This window comes from Acanthopagrus latus, chromosome 4, assembly GCF_904848185.1.
Source record: "Acanthopagrus latus isolate v.2019 chromosome 4, fAcaLat1.1, whole genome shotgun sequence".
Taxonomy (NCBI): domain Eukaryota; kingdom Metazoa; phylum Chordata; class Actinopteri; order Spariformes; family Sparidae; genus Acanthopagrus; species Acanthopagrus latus.
In genome coordinates this window covers 29477863-29495003 of record NC_051042.1, presented here as the reverse complement: position 1 = coordinate 29495003, position 17141 = coordinate 29477863, and the positions used below count along the sequence as shown (strand labels likewise).

The following is a 17141-nucleotide window of genomic DNA, read 5'->3' as shown; positions in this document are numbered from 1 at the left end:
TAAACAGATGGTTGTGGTCAGCGCTGCTGCTGCCGCTACAAGGCTGTTGAAACCCGGCTGAGTGCTCTCTAGAAATTTAATTGTTTCTTGTTTCCTAAAATACTTGCTGTGCTCCAAACTTTGGTGCAGCAACACATTCTGTGTAGCTGCGTAGATGATCTAGGAATTTCTTGTGTAGAAATGGGACAATGAATCAAATGGTGCGAGCTTTTCAAGGTCTGAATGTAGAGGCTGTGAAAGCCAAGTGGTCGAGGGGCGAAAAGAAAAGAGAGGAAGTGCAGCATGTGGACAGGAACTCCGATATCCGGGGAGGGGGGAGGCAAGAGGTACATCAAGGGAGGGTGTGGTGCCTGACCTCTGATCCTTGAGGGAGGGTAGAGGTCAAAGACAGAAGATAGGCTGCAGCTGTGTTGCAACATGCAACCCCACTGTCATGCCAATCACTGTAATTTGCCTAGACAGACGTGTCCCCACCCACTTTACCAAGCATGCCTTGACAGGAGCTGACAGAGAAAACACAAAGTAGGAAGGACAGAAGGAAACAAGGAAGGAAGGGAGCGGTTTGAACGAAGTTAGAAAACGAAAGAAGTCAGTGGAAGGAAGGTCAACAGGGCCCCCTATCTCAACACACGAGAACTCATTCTTGGGAGCGAGCACTGGGTCTCAATCCACCGCAGGAGTTTATCGAAGGCAGCGTGCCTCCAATTAAAGGGCTCTTCCCACAAGGTTTACTCACCACCCCGCCGCCCTCCTCCCCTCTCACTCTCATTTAACCCCCTCTGGAAACCTCCCTTTGCTTCTTTCGCCATCTTCCACAGCTATTTGTTCTGCTGCACGGGAGGTAGGACCCAATCACGCCAGGATCTCGTAATACCGAGTCTTTTAACTGCTAGATCAAAGAGCGCGATTTTTGCCTAATGCAGGATTACACTGAGATGCAGGACCCGGCAGTCTCACCCTCACACCACCCTTCCACTTCCACCCTCACCACCGGCGGGTAGCTCCATTAGGCTCAACACATTGCTCATTTTTTCCGCAAGAGCTCCCTTGGGCTAAGAGGCAATTATGCAGTAGTGTGGCATAATATTTCATTCTCTTCACATTGCATCACTCTACGGTGGTGCTGGCCACTAACAGCTTCATGTGGCCCAGGAGGAAGGGTGCAAGCTGCTAACAACTTCATGTGAGTAGAGATTGAAGCAGGGAGGAGGAGGAGGAGGGGGAGAAAGGGGGAGAAGAGGAGAGTTCTCAAGGGCACGGTGCTTCATTAGGAGTCAGGTCAGTTTCACCTGCTCATGCAGAGTAAGAGGGCGTGCATGCATCTTAGTTCAGGTTAGGTGATGTTTAGCAGATTTACAAAATAAAAGAAAAGAGTGTAAGCACTGAATTCATGATTCTGACCTTTACGCACAACATGTATGTGTAGAAAATCATATTCAGGCATTACTGTTTATTTCTGAATTGTAATGTCTTACTTGAGATGTGATTCTCAAAGTAGCTTTCAAATGTTTGAGATAAGTCGAGGCCATGCTTCCCTCGAGGCAGTCTCTGTGTTATCCTAGATGTTATATGTCTAAAGTAGATAGTATTGACACGTCAAAACTCCAACTGCAGAAACACCAGTCATCTGGAAATGTTCCTACAAGTATTTACTGGTACATGCAGGTCGTACTATTCCCCAGCTCAAATCGAGTGAGTTCCCCTCGGCATTGTGCGAAGATTGAAGGTGGAATACCATGTCTTCTTCGCCCAAATACTATTAGAGATAAAATCCCCACCACATTTAGAGACTAGTAGCGTTTTGGTCCAACGACTTCTTCTCTGGCACTGTAAGTCCTCTCTCTAGTACATCTTTGGATGATTGGCACATGCTGCACAAGTACCTGCTTTTGAAAGGTTGAACTTGAAGCAGGTATTTTACTGTTGAGGGAATCTCTAACCTCCATTTGAGGTTGTGAAGTTATGTGAAAAGTGTTCATTTGAGGGTATTCGCTGATACTGAAACTCGTCAGTGGTCTGCGTATACCACATTCAAGGCGTTAGTCCAGATCAGGCCAACTTGACGACTATTTCACAGATTGCTATGAAGTCTTTCCACAAACAGGAAGGCTGTTTTTCTAACAGGCACCCTCAGGGCAAACACGTTCAGTCTGACCACTGCTTCAGAACGGCTTCGTCATCAGCATATTGTTTTTCTAACACTTGAACATTACGCTTGATTCTAATGGAAACTGCAGCGTTCAGGGACTGCGCGTGGATTTTTAAGACTTTGAGTTGAGTTCCAATTTTAGACTTCTTTCAGGGCTGACTTACTTTCCAAATGTTGTTTGTAAGAAAAGACCAATTTTAAAGGTTCAGTAAGAAACCTTGGGTCCATTTCAGAGGACCTATTGGCAGGAATAGAATATAACAATCCTAATTTTGTTTTCATTAGTGTATAATTAGTGAAACTGAGTGTTTACATTACCTTAGTCTGAACCTTTTATTCCTACAGCTATAGCTCAGACTCTAGAGAAGGTCCTTTGGATTTGTAGTGGCTCATGAGGGACATGTGTCTGTAGGCAAAACATACTTAATCATTCTATAATCATCCAAATTGTGACTCATATCACTATCCTCATATCTGTCACAGTCATCGCACTATTATTTATTTGTCTGCATGTCGTTCAGCCCTGTTTGAAAGAGACATTTCATAGGGGAAACAATGTGAGGAAGAAAATGGGCGCCGTCTCTCCTCCTGAGTTCTGACGGATCAGGCGTGTGCAGCCCGGGGCGACGCTGCTGCAGCTCTGTTGTGTGATTTCGCTGTGCTCGGGGAGGTTAACACTGTGTGCTTTCGCAGGTGCTCAGCCTCCCAGGCCGCCCGTGTTCTCTCCCCCTTATTTCAGTTCTCTCTTCTGCCTCCCACTTCTGTCATCAGTTCAGCAACAACTGTCTCCATCCCCTTCTTAACCACTCAGACATCCTATCAGCATGCAGAAATCTTCTTTTTTTAACTATTGTCGGGCGTTTTGGAGGGGGGGGGGCTTTACACTTGAGCTATAAACTTGAGGGTGAGCGATGGAGTGGCCAGCACAGACTGACGCTGAGACTCCTGTGAACCTGTTGGTATGGCATCTGTAGCATCTGTAGCCACCTTATGTTATCACTGAGTCTGGCAATCACTTGTTGAATGTTGTTAGTGTGCGTTTAGGCTAATTTGACTGGGATGCATTCAAGAAACAGCACAAATTTTAAGCAAATTATTTGTTTTTTTTAACCCTGTTTCTCCTTTTTTGTCCATATATTCTACAGATGCCCAGAAATTGTTTATTACGTGCCATGAAAGCTCTCAGGGTTGCTTGTCTTAGAGCTGCTTTCTCATTTTAAGAACTAACAAAATAAATTCAACTCTTTAGCCTGATAGACGGCGTTATTAGTGCCCTTTAGCCTGCAAACTAATGTCATTTGCAGTGAATTCAGCGTTATTATAACAAGAATGCAAGAAACTGTGAATATCAGGGGTTTTTTTCCCGTCTCTCAGTAGAATATGTTGAAATGTCGCCACACATTCATCATTTGCTTTTTACGAGAAACAGCACGTCAGGGTTTTCAAAATTTGTTGCTATTGTGTTTTGTAAGAGGCATCTACAGTCGTAAATCCTCATCTCTCATATGCTGACGGTGTTCTGCCCCTCCGAGCCGTTTTCATCTATAAAGTTTTATTCCAGAAGCCCAGCATTAACGACCGGTCATTCTCCCCCGTTTGTAGAAATACGATCCAGCGGAAGAGCACCCAAGGAGGGATCGGTGAGGCAGCTGCCCCTGTACGACACGCCGTACGAGCCGGCCGAGAACGGCGGGGACTCGGACCCCGAGCGCCTGCGCTGCCCCCGAGAGAGCCGGCTGCCTCAGGATGACGAGCGACCCCCTGAGGAGTATGACCAGCCCTGGGAGTGGAAGAAGGAGAGGATTTCCAAAGCCTTTGCAGGTACGACAGCCCGACACACCGAGACACCAGATTATGTATTATCAACTTAATGTGTGACACAAGGAGAGCTTGCGAGAACAAATCAGTAACATACTGCAGAGATATGAAGGGACCTCTGTGGGAAAAACTCCCTGCTTCGCTCTTTGTTGCAGAATGAGAATTTGTTCTTGACACAGACACAAAAACAAGCTCTCTTCAGCTTCCTGTTACGTACTGTTAGCGCTGATCCAATGAATCTGACCAGGTGAACGAAACTAGTGTAGTCATGACTGCGTTTCTGTAAGGGTTGCCTTATTTAAATTTCAAGCTCTAACACGATAGCATCTTCAACTGTTTATCTTCTGCTTAACTAACCCAGGTGACGGCTTCTATCAGGTTTTAAAGGCTCTGCCGCTGCTGCTTCTTTAAAACTCTCTTTTAACTATTCTTTTCTTCCTCCTCTGTTAAATCACCCGCCAAGTTTACTTGCAGGTGTCCTGTCTACTGTTTGCTGTTTTTGATCCAGCTGCTGCCTGTTTAAACTAAGATGATACCTGTGCTGCTCAGGAAGGCATGATTGGTTGTTGCAGGTGCATGTAGGTGCAGGTAGTCATTGTGGTTTGAGGGCTTCAGCACGGCTAACACAGCCATAACATCAAACAGGGCTGTTCCTGGAGAGAATATGGCTTTGGAATATAAATATGCAACCCAAATTTTCAAAGAAAGAAAGAAAAAGCCAAGCCTTTCAACTGATGCAAAAAAAAGGAAACTCACCAACCCTTGACTCTATTTTTCATCGCCCTTTTTTGTCTTTATATTTTTCTTTTTTTTATCCTTGAACAGCTCTGCTTTGTTATGACTGCATTAGCTACGAGGGCTCTGTAAGTGACACTGGATCAGGTCCCCACGGAGGAAAGGACTGCACCTCTAAATCTCTCACAGGTACCATTGAAGATGGGGCGGGGGTTTGTCTCTTTCTGTATATTCATCTCAAAATTTGATGTCTGAACCTTATTTCACTGAATCTTTACGTTTGGGGGATTTATTTTCTCACAAACAATAGATCAAGTTTGTTGTTAGCATGTTTTGCAGGTCATTAGCGGTTGAAAGGATTTCCTTGACAATGCAGAAATGAACAAAAGCAAATGCACCCCTGTGTTCAGGTCACCCATCTACCGTAAAATGCAAATTACGTTTCTTTGAAAATGTTCTTGATTTGAATAACATTATCAAGAAAGCTGCCAGTGTGATTGAAGTGGACGTACAGCAACTGCAGAAATACTCTTCAAATCAGCCTGATTGTAACGAGTACAATATTTCGCAGCAGCACTTGTTGCGTGTGAGAAGAAGGGATGAAGTGAGTGAATCCAAGTTGATTCCTCCACCTCTCAAGGTGTGGTGGAAAGAGAATGATTAACTATGACTTGAGAAAAAATCACTTGATACAGTATTTCCTTCTTTGGGACGTTTTGCACACCAACTCTATCATGACTCATTGTAAAGAGATTTCTGCTGTACTGCCTGGTGTGTGAGCACACACTGTGTCCCTCCCCCACTGCTTAAAAACACACAAATATACAAACCAACCACCCGGTGAACACACACACACACACACACACACACACACACCGCCTGGCTCCTGCTGAGGTGCTTTCACAAACATCTGAATAACTAATAATAGCTAGTACGTCTTACGTCGCCTTTAATATCTGACCTGTAAATATTTTTTGCAGAGCTTTCTTTGGTTTAAAGCTCAGAAATTCACTAATTCACGCGTTGTTTCTCCTACAACAAAATCAGGATGAGTGAATAATCGATGAATGAGTTGCTCTCTCCGTAAGTACAGCTGAATGATATTTTTGCTCTACAGCTGGAAAAGCAAACTCACCAAGTTTGTCATTTGTTTTATTGGAACTGTAATTGAACTTTATACATGTGTAAATGTAATCACGCACAGCTAAATGAAAATAACAGACATTTCCTTCTTAATGATTCGATCTTAATGTTACGCATTTTATTTCCCTGCATTCCTCTTTTCTAGTCGTCTTTTAATTTCCCTTCACGCTGCGGTGGAAAAACACTGCGATGCATTTGCATGACATTACAGTGAAGCAGAAATTGATTAGAAGTGGAGAGCGTGAGGGAAATGATCCCTGACGGTGCGCTGCTGTCGATGGCTGTTAAAGATGGACTCACGGCGGACTCGGTTAGAGATTTGGAGGCAGATCACAAGATTTTCACACAGATAAAGAACCTTCTAACATGTAGTTCACTTACTGTACAGCTGCAGGCTGTCAAACAGAATATTAATGTTGAGGCGGTTTGGAGATTTTAATTTCTGCAACTGTTCTTTTTCTGTGACAGGATGATTTGGAAATGTTTTTTTTGTCTTTTTGTTCGTCACAAAAACACAAATGACTTTTTTGTGGTTCTTCTGAAAATCTAATGCAATCAGCTAGTCAATGGTTGCATGTCCTGCAGCCCCTTTTTTTCATCTCAAATCAGCCGCTTTGGAAGCCATCAACATGAATTCTGCCAAATTGTGTTCTCTCTTTTCACGGTCCACATATTTTCAGCGGGGTTAATGCCAGGACATTTGGAAGACCATTTCAAAAAATAATTTCAGTTTGAAAATAGCCATCCCCCCCAAAAAAAAACAACCGGGTTCATTTACATGGAAGAATAGCTGTCATCATCAAATCTTGTTTTCACATGCAAAAAAATGTAGAAGGGTAAAAAATGTCTTTTGTCTGTTTTTTGTTATTTTGTTTTGTGATTGAGACAAAGAGACATTCAGTCATTCTCTCACAATAAAAGAAGAGTGGTAGAAATCATTAATATCCCCAAACTGCCTTCACATGACTGTCCTTTACAAGTTTACAGAAACATTTGAGCCATAATAAGGCTTTTTATTCATATAGGAAGCTTTAATGTCCAACATCGTGAAGCCACCTTAATAGACTGTGAATTATAGAACAAATCCAGGGACGGTTTGGCAGCAGTGGATTTATTTCCATGTAAGGACATTTTCTGATTCTCACCTGTTCCCCCCATATTGAAATTACATAAAATTAGATTTTAATGACTCAAACAATGTCTTTTCTGATGACATCATCAATTAAATTATTATTTTATTTTTTTACTAATATTCCAGTTGTCTTATGTTTGTAAATATTCACATTACAATGATACTTAATAGTTGGTTGACAGGTGTGTAGTGAGACGGAGATGGTGCTGAACTAAACTTCGCTGTAGAGTCTGAAATAATTGATTTTCCCTGTAGACAAAAATGTGTTGTGCCTGTGGTTGAATGTTTCGGCTTCTCTGTGTAGAAAGAAGAGACAAGAGGCATTTGGATTTCAGAGACATCTTGTGTCCAGCAGTTGCAGATTCTTACATATTCATATGTTCTGGACATTTTAATCAGACTGAGTAGGCGCCATTTTAAGTATTTTAACATGGTAATTATCCCTTTCTGTCTGCAAAAACCATGTCAGACACACATTTGAGATTTAATAGATGTGTGGAGGGGATCTTTAAGTGTGTGTTAAGTCTCTTATGTGGCATTAAAAGGCAGCAAACTCATGAATCTCATTTGTGGACAAAAATGAGATGAGGCTCGAGGGAGTATTTAGTGTGAACCTGCAGCTGATGAGCTTACCCCGCTGTACCGACCTACTGAACATCCTGACTTAAAGATATTATCCCGACTCGGAGTGGATGAATGGTTTGTTTTGAGACTTTAAAACTCAGTAATGTAACCACTGACATGTTCAGATGCCTTTATTTCACAGCGTGGTCGCAGTTCTGACGGACAGAGCAGGCTCAAACTCCGTCTGTACGTAGATACAGATAATCGTTTCCCAGTTTGTTTGTTTTTTTGGCTTGCCTGTTTCTTGTTTACTTCTGTGTATTCCAGGCGCTGAGGTCTTCATAGGAGTCACGCTGCTCTGCCTCTGCAAGTGATTAGTTAAATATGGGATGCTGCATTCTTAATCACTTTCCTTCTCTCCCTCGTTATTCTTCTGTCAAGCAGCGCTCAGAAGAGTTTGTTCAGGACGCTGTTTACTAACACGCTCCCTCTTTCAACTCCCCCCTTTATAGACAGCGTCCCCCCTTTTGATGATGATTAATTTAATTTCCAGTGGATGTCAAAGTGTTGGCTGGGAACCGGATAGATAAGTCTTTAAGTTGTCTTTCAAAGAAGAAAGCTGCAGCTCCAGACAGTTCTTTGATTTATTACACGTCTTCATTCTGTGTTATGTTTAATTCAGGCAGAAATAATTTCCTCGCCGTTTGGACAACAGAAAAGGGAAGAATGATGAGAGAGACGTCGCCGGGACAAGCCCCGTCAACACGGGCTTGTTTGGTGTCGCAGTTGACGGGTACTGGTCTTGGATCCAGACATCAATGGGCTTAGAGAAAGTTTCCCACCTTTCAAGGCTTGAGCTTATGTGCCTGCACCCAAGGCTCTGATCTCTGCAACCGGCTTACCTGCAATCTCAAGAAATTATATACTATTTAAGTATTTAAGTCCACTTGTGCGCCGGTTCTTCAGAACTGCTGTCATTCCCGCTCCTACCAGGCATCCCCGTCTCATCCCTCCTGGCAGTACTTTAAGATCCTGTTGTCAGATGTTTCCAGGTAACCATGGTCTTTTCCTGGAACTCCCGTCTTAAAGGGGCGGTTCACCCCCAAAATTGAAAAAACAAAAAACAAAAAAAACACGCATTTTTTTCCTCTTACGGTTTATGAACATATCCATCCAAGTTGTTTTGGTGTGAGTTGCGGCTCCTGCGCACCGCTTCATGTAGGAACTGTTTTCTTTCAGTGTCACTACTCATGAACGAGAGGCTAGCTGCTAACGTCAACACTCGGGCACAGAGGACGCCAAAGATGCCTTTAATGTTTACGTCCCATGCTGTCGACTTCACAAGCCTTTCGTCCTCGAAGAGATGCGTGTTTCCATCTGTGCAGTGTTACAGAGTAGTTTGGTAGAAAATAGTTCCTACGTGAAAAAGACATCGCTGAGGAGTTTTTTCAAATGTAAAACTTCAGATTTATTTTTTGGGGGACTTTGAGCATCGAAAGACGAGCGCCATCTTGTTCCATCATTGTCAAGAGAAAGCAGACATCTCTATGGCCCATATCATCACACTCAAAACAAAACAATCAAACAAGTACGTGGACAGTATGTATTTTTTTATTTTGGTGTGAACTGCCCCTTTAAACATGTATATAAATGGGCAAGCTGAACAGGTGTCTCACAACACTGAGGCTGATGCGTTTTTTTTTTGTTTTGTTTTGTTTTTAGATCCAATCAATTTTCCAGTGCCATAAAACTTTAGAATCTTTGCTATCACATTTCTCATAGTGGCAGTTTTGGGTCGTGTTGCGACCGTATTCAAAGCAGAGTTACTCTGGGTTTACGAAACTTAAGACTGGAGTCACAAGGTCGCGGGCTTACTGTAAGTCAGAGCGTGAGACGTCTGGACATGTTTGCTCAAGTAGTTGTGGAATCCAGGTCGGGATTGGATTTCATGGCTGGTTAAGGGTCTCATTTTATATATATATTTTTACTTTCTCCAGCTGAATCTGTAACTAGATATTTTTGGTCTCTGAAACCAGGGTCGTGTGGGTTTGGTGGTAACAGCATTATCAGAGGTTCATTCCAGGAACAGTTTTTTTTTGTTGTTGTTGCTGGAGAGAAGTGAAGAAATACTCGATGTGAATTTGCTTTGGTAGGAAAAAAAAGGTGTAGTTTTAAGGCATCACACTGAGGTGCAAAACTGAGGACAAATCAAAAGAGTGTATGAATTTGTAAATATATGAATAGCAAACATGCATTTAAAAGAAAATGTTCATATTGTTTCCAGCCTGGGTCTCATATTTATTCTTGCATGTTTGGTGATATTCAACTGCCCTTTGTAAATATCAATTAAATGTACCATTGGCCTGCTGCAGCAGATGACAGAACATTATTATAGTTTTTACATTACGTACACAGTTTATTTCTTATAAATTGCAACGACCTTTGTGATTATGCTTTTGCTCATGTTGTTCGGGATGTTGTTGTGTTCCCAGGTGTCAGCATTTAAGTTAGTTTTCAAGCACCGCTGTGGGCGGACGGCCTGCTTTTAAAGTCAGCTGGCGACGGCGTCGGGTTAGCACCGTTCGGTTTCTAGAGAGCAATTTTCCCTCGGTTATATTTCTGCCGTCACTGGAGCACTGTGGCTGGCTGTGCAATATCACTGACTAATGACACTGTTCAGCATTTGGATTTCAGAGGCACTTTCCCTCGCTCATCAAAACCTTCACAGTTTATATTCCGACAATTATGTGGGAAATGAAAGTGTCTGCAAACAAAGTATTAACAGATAATGAAAAAAGATGCACAACCCGACTGAAAACGTGAGTGGGTGTTTAAAAAGAGAGAAGAGGCGGAGGTATTAAATAAGTACTAGTGCTGCGTTCGCCTTCCCACCATGGTATAACATGATAATGCAATCTGCATAAAAGACTATTTGTCTTCATTAATGACAGGGGACGGAGGGCAGACTAATGCTCCCTGCTGCAGCCCTTTCTCTCTCAGCTGTCCCTATCACTGCCTGCATGCTCGTCTCTTCACAACACTCGCTCTGTTATTATTCACTGTTGGGCTATCTCCTGACAGGTAGGCAATGGAATGTAAATTCCCTGCCTTGTTAGGGTGTTGGGAGGCTGTGTACTTGCGGTTTGGTTAATCAGTCATCCGCAGTGGCCTCCCCCCCCCACCCCCCCCTTCACATTCTCTAGACTCGCCATGGCCTCCGTCCTTACTTCCCTCCTGGCTGCTGAGGAGGTGGTGGATGAGCCCGAGGGTGAGGAGTGAGGAAGACACATTACAGTTTGACCATCTGAAGGAGCCAGAAAAGCGTGCTCACATGTCCATCGGTTTAAGCTTTGACTCTGCATATGGCGCGCTCACTCACACGACCCAGACACGGACACGCCGCCATCGGAAATCCGAGCCTCGTCGCAGCAGGAGCAGGATCGAGAGGCATTGTTACTTAATCTCCCTGCCCTCTGTTACCTGCTACTAACTCCTTTTCGCTTGGCTCCCGGCCAGTGGGGTGCCATGCATTTAACACGGGAGATAAGAGAAGGCGCTGTCGCTTGCTCCCCGAGGTCTTGAGGAGCTTTATGGTTTTTTAATGAATCTTCACGGGCTTAACGACCCAGAAATCTGAGGCTCAAGTCTAATGTCCTAAAATAAATAATTGATTCAGTTACAGTCCAGCGCTGGTCTGTCCAGCTGTTTTGTGGGTGCCACGTTTTTTGTTTTTTTTTGTTTTGTTTTGTTTTTTTTCATCTCTCTGCTTGGCTGATCTGGTTTTCCCCCCACGCCGTCTGTCACTCCTCAGCTCCGTCTCGTCCTCCTGGCCTCTGCTGCAACACCCTGCTGATAACCTTCCTGACAGCCCTCTTTCATGAGCCCCAAATGTGTCCTGCCCATCTTTCACTGAGCGCTGCCACAGGTCTTATCTACACTCACACACATTGGCCACACACAACAGCACTGTAAACACTTCCTCGCCGAGTATAGAAGCAGTTTCTCCTCCAGCAAGCCTGCTTGGAAGCTCCTGCTGGCCGGCTGTCACCGACGCATCTCTTCCTTCTCTTACGCGATAGAAGGGCAGAGAAAAGGCATTGCTGTCATCTCATCTCCATCACCTCATCATTTTTTTTTTGTGCTTAACGCAAAAGCAAAGATTTTCAAAGACTTTGAAAGAGAGCAGACCGTAAAATGTGCTGGATCCCATACGCAGAGAATTATGAGGTGGCATTTCAGTTCCCCCGGAGCATTACACAGTTGTTATCTGTAATGATTTGGGTGCCAGTGGAACAAACGTGTCTTCAGAAGAGGCTAGCTTTTCGTGTTCTGAGCTCTTCCGCTCGTAACGTGCAGCATAAACATTGCAATCTTCCAGCTTGTTTTGAATATGCATGCAATTAGCCAACCAAATTAAGCAGAACTAAATTAAATGGCGTCGGTGGAAACAAGCATAGCTGGTGATTTATAGCGCTGCACTGTTTACAGTGATGAAGTGCCTCGGGCTAATGAATAGCCCGGGTAAACAAATACCTGGCTCTAAAAATGGATCTGCTCCTAGAAGAACAAAGAGAAGGTAAACACCGATAAATATAAAAAAGGGGGGGTGGCCTTCACCATTGTTCAAGACTCTGTGGTGCTTTTAATGTACCGTGCTGTCAGTGGAGCTGTGAGACGAGTAATTCAGCTGTAGCATTTACTGAATGTCCGCCCTCAGACTGGTGCTGAACCTGGCTGTGTCCAGTCTGCACGACACCCTGCCAACAACACACATTTCTAAAGAAAGCAGGACACGTGATGGACACATGAAGCTCGGAGCATGGAGATTTTGTGTGGTTAACCTGACTGATGGGTGACTTTGTCGATTTAAAATCGTTGAAAGCCTCTGTCCCTGTGTCAACTGCACATGTGTATGGATTGGATCAAGGATTATGGAAATTAGAAACGGCTTATTGATCCAAATGCAGGACAAAGACTTGATAATCTTTTAATGCATTTACATATTCCTTCAGAAACAGCCCACCATCACTTGGCTGTGTGCAATATTTAGCTTTTCCAGCCAGTAATTAGAAAATCAGGACCTCCAAATTGTATTTAATAATTATATATTTGGACAGCAACCCTCTGTGTTGTTCTACACAAGCTTTTCCTAATGAGCAGTCTCGCTAATGGAAATAACAGCCAATTAACAAAAATAAAATGGCATCGTTTAGACATCACAGTGAGTGTAACTTATAATTTCTGCCTGATGTTTACCTCCACAATCTAAAACCCTGAACCTCTTGTTCAGCGCCATGCATAGCGCTGATAATCAGTCAAGATCTGCATCGGTCAGGATGGGTGTGTGTACCGAGGGCATTGGGATGGAGCCAGATACGAATCATGAGCCTTCAGGGTTGACGTGTAAATCAGCTCAACTGTGTGAAGGCAACTGCTGTTGTCACCTCAGTCTTGAATATGAAATTTGAAGAATGCTACAAGGTGTAAAGGTGCGCTCATCCATGCAGCGACATGACATCGATGATTATTCAAGAGCGCCTTGGGAGTGGCAGCATTTTCTGAATACGCTGGAAGGTGAGGGAGACCTCAGTCACCCCCGAGGGGAAAAAAAAAACAAAACACCTGCCTATTCAATCAGTTTACCTCAATTTTCACAGTGCTAAATGCCATTATTCAGCTGTGCAGCCGAGCAAATCTGAGCCACACTCGGCCCCAAATCGTCCCCCCGTCCTCGCAGCGAGGCTGCAGGCGCGCAGGCAGCCTTCTGCTCCCCAAACAATTACACGCTAATCTGCAATGTGAAATGAGTATTAGGCTTTTTAATCTCATAGGAAGAGAGTCCCCTACTTCACCCCAAAGTAGCTGAAGTTATATTATCTCCCAGAGTTTTCTGACCTTCTCTCTCCAGTCCCCATGCTCCTTCCAGCCCTGCCGGTCAGCCACCCCACACCTCTCTCCCTCCATCAGGGGAGGCAGCAAGCAGCTCCTCCTTCCAGCCACCTTTCTCTAGATTAGCCCCCTGACACCACAGGCTCAGCTATTTAATTGCTTGTCGGATTGAATGTTCTCCAGTCCCCCCCAACCCTTCATCTAGCTCGCAGATATTGCTACTCATTAGTATGTCCTGTACCACCACAGCTGTGGTTGCTTGTGGGGGGGGAGACAGACAAGTCCATAACATTTTACTCATCCTCCCACTGAAAACAAGCCTGTGAATCACCGGTACAAGACAGTGACACACTAATGTTCGATGAAAACAGCTGAATCCTCCTCTTATGCAGCTAATGCAGCATTCTGTCAACTCTCATTAAAATGTGTCTCGGATGTTGACGTATTAGAATCTTGAGCCCTTAGCTAAAAGTTATAAACATTTTCTCCATCCAGAGGTAACTGTGGTACAGTTATTCTATCTAACAATATGCAAAAACTACAAAATAAGGTCCCGGCTGAAGAGACTAAAACGTCTTTTACTTGTAGTTTTCAACAACTTATTGACGTGTCCCAAAGTGACCCTGCATTCGGTATCTACTGGCTGTTTTTTTCACCTACCAATCTACCAGCGATTCTCTTTCTCTCACCCACGTCACTCCTGAGTCAAATAAGGCCGTCATCCCCCTCATGTGACTGACGGTGACTGATGATGTGCAGTACAGCTGTCACACTGATGATTTCAGAGCGCTTTGATCAATAGAAGTGTAGGAAGTGTTTCGCTCTAGACTTTTTTTTTTTTTTTTGCCAAATTCAATTATTTTCAATCTGTGTTTTAATGAGGAAGGTGGACTGAAATTTTAAGTTTGATATCATCTTCCTGACGTATTATTGTAAGTTTGAAAACAAAACGTAATATTTTATTCTCTCTATTTGAGTGAATTTTTGTTTCTTTTGTTTTTCGGCTCTTGGCGGGTGTTCTGCGTGAGCCATTTTAATGTGCAACATGTGTCACTTGTTGCATGTTAAACGCTGTTGTCTACCATAAGTTACAACCAAATACATATCATACTACTTTGTACTTCATCTACTGCAGTAACATCTCCAGCACCATGGACAGTGACATTAAAATGTTCTTAATAGAATTTTGAGTTGCCTCATTGGAAGACATGTGTCTGAAGATTTATGTAAAAGCAGCCATAAATATGAAACGCAACACTCGTTACTTCCAGAGTGACATACAATGCCTTTCCAAAGCCGCTGCTGGTGATGTTTCTTTATTAGTCTTTGTTTCCAACACGAGCTTCCTCTTAAATGATGAAAAAACGTGTCCACATATGTTTAACAACTTGCTCTTGCTCGGTGACAGATATGCATTAGCAGCGGTGCTCGATTTGCCCTGGTGTTACCCCCGCATGGACCCGAGGCGTACGTTATTTAAGGGGCAAAGCCGGGGCAGTGTCCACCGACTGGATGTATTGCTCTGAAACACATCTATAAAGAGAAGGATATTGTCTACATTGTTGTTTGTCTTAATGTAGAGGCCTCGAGTCTTTTTCTCGAACTCAGCACTCAGAGGAACTGCAGTATGTATGCTGGAGCAGTGTGTGTAGCTGAGCTCGAGGCACCTTTTGTGTTTTATCGACTACACTTTCAGAGTGTAGCATTGTGTAATCTGGGCCTGACTCTCTAGTGTCATGCAGCATGTCTTGCATTAAAGAGCTGGAACAATTAGTCAATTGATTTATTAGTTAAAGGAAGTTGCAAACTATTTTGATAATTGATTAATTTTTTAATTGTAAGGAAAAGGGCCAAACATTTGCTGGTTCCAGCATCTTAAATGTAAAGACTTGCTGCTAAATGAAGTGTATTTTGGGGTTTGGGCCTAAAGTCATGTGTAGGACTTTACTTTGTGGTGAGCTTTTTTCACCACTTTTATCACGTGATAATGAAACAATTGTTCGTTGCAGCCCTAATTCATGACTTCTTGTAAAGTCTTTCTAAATCTTTGACTTGATTGAATTGGTTCTGTTTCTGGATTGAGAGGCCAGAGGGCCTGACTCATCAGGTAGGGTTGGTGTTCGATAGCATTTTTATACAATCCAGATCTGGTATGTAATTAACTTTTTGAGTCTAAATCCATCCAAATCCTTTATTGAGGTTGAGCTATTAATGTTTGTAAGTAGCTTTTTACCCATCAATTACTTTAGAAATTCAGGAGTTGCAACCAAATCCAAAATGTCACCTGCTATCAGAACCCAACCCTACTTCCAAGCGAACTAACTTCCCTTTTTTTCCAGTCCTGTTGCCTCACTTTCCTTTTCCAGCCCACAGCTTTTGCTGATTGTTGGATCACAAACAACCAGTTCTCCCCAAATGATGGCGTCTGCTGCCGTTATCTATTTTTCACTTACCCCTTCTTCCTGTTCTCTTTTCTCCTCTATGTTTCCTGTCATTACTTCCCCTTCCTCACTCCCTTTGTCGTTGTCCATTTGTGCCTCTCGCTGCCGTCCCCTCCTTCCTTCCATCTCTCCTCTGACGACTTGGGCGACACTTGCAGTAGAGATTAAAGTGATCAAGGACCTACCGTGGCCCCCTCCTGTCGGGCAGCTCAACACCAGCCCTCCCGTGGTGGAGGAGCCTGAGTCTCCCTCCCAGACAGCTCAGCCCTCGCCGGGACAGACGAGCTGTGACCAGCACCACCATGGTGGGTGTTGGTGTTCACATTGTCCGGCGTCTTTCCCCATCAGCTACCCCCATCCCCTTCCGTTCGTCTATCCATCCATCCATCCATCCATCCATCCAACCATCCTTCGATTTCATCATCGATTTCCTTTAATGTCTTTATGTATCTATCTGTCTATATGAGTTAATTAAGTAACAGTGTGAGCAGTGAGTGTGAATACAAACACCCAATCATTCACACACTTTGACAGTACAAGTATACAAAAAAAACAAACAACATACTGTATTTCCTTTGCAACAAACTGAAAGTGTCGCCTCACGCTTAACTTGTCAGCGATGACTTACTGAACAACTCCACATCTTTCTAGAAGCACTATATGATATGACTTTAGGTATTAGTGCACTAATCACTGCACTTTGCCCATCTGGATTACATGTGGCAGAAAATCACTAATTCGTGTGCAGGTTTTAGGGCTGAAGGCTCATTAGTTTTAATTGTGCCGAACTGCCTTCTGCATGCGTAATTGCCATTCGCCGTGACCCCCATTTCCTCTTGTCAACATTCTCATAACCATCCCAGATGTCCCTCTGGCCCTCTGTTCTCCACAAGTGGCTTACACGGATTTGAAAAATCAAACTAATTTGATGCAATTTTTGAGTTCTTGACTGGAATCTTTTCACCTCAGGTTTAGCCATATTTACCATTCATTCATCTCTGCTCAACCAGTAGAGCCTCCAGTTGGTTTTTGAAGCCCCTTCTGCAGACTCACACTATGACTGCTGTAATTACCCGGGGAAAAGAAGGACATGTAGCAGAACTAATGCCAGGAATGGGATTTCCCCTGACAGAGTGGGAAGACTGAGAGTGAGGCCGTGTAAGAGGACACCGCCGCACGCTGTAGGCGAGGACAGGGCAAGGAGTTGATTTATGCCCATAAATCCATGGGAAAGGTTCTGGTTCCCCTCTGTGATGTGAGCGGGTTTAAG

General features: G+C 43.6%; 1 protein-coding gene across 5 annotated transcripts in view; it reads left to right on the top strand.

The window, feature by feature from the left end:
• Window positions 1-17141, top strand: part of zgc:158464 (uncharacterized protein LOC791139 homolog) — a 102242-nt gene that overhangs the window by 67738 nt on the left and 17363 nt on the right. Inside the window, exons 3-5 of one of the 5 annotated variants that reach the window (XM_037095751.1) lie at window positions 3752-3970; window positions 4793-4891; window positions 16030-16176. In XM_037095751.1, the coding sequence (XP_036951646.1) occupies window positions 3752-3970; window positions 4793-4891; window positions 16030-16176 (465 nt within the window). Of the gene's footprint in view, window positions 1-3751; window positions 3971-4792; window positions 4892-8223; window positions 9821-16029; window positions 16177-17141 lie in introns of those variants that run through there. The other 4 variants (XM_037095755.1, XM_037095752.1, XM_037095753.1 and 1 more) reach the window with 4 other exon arrangements.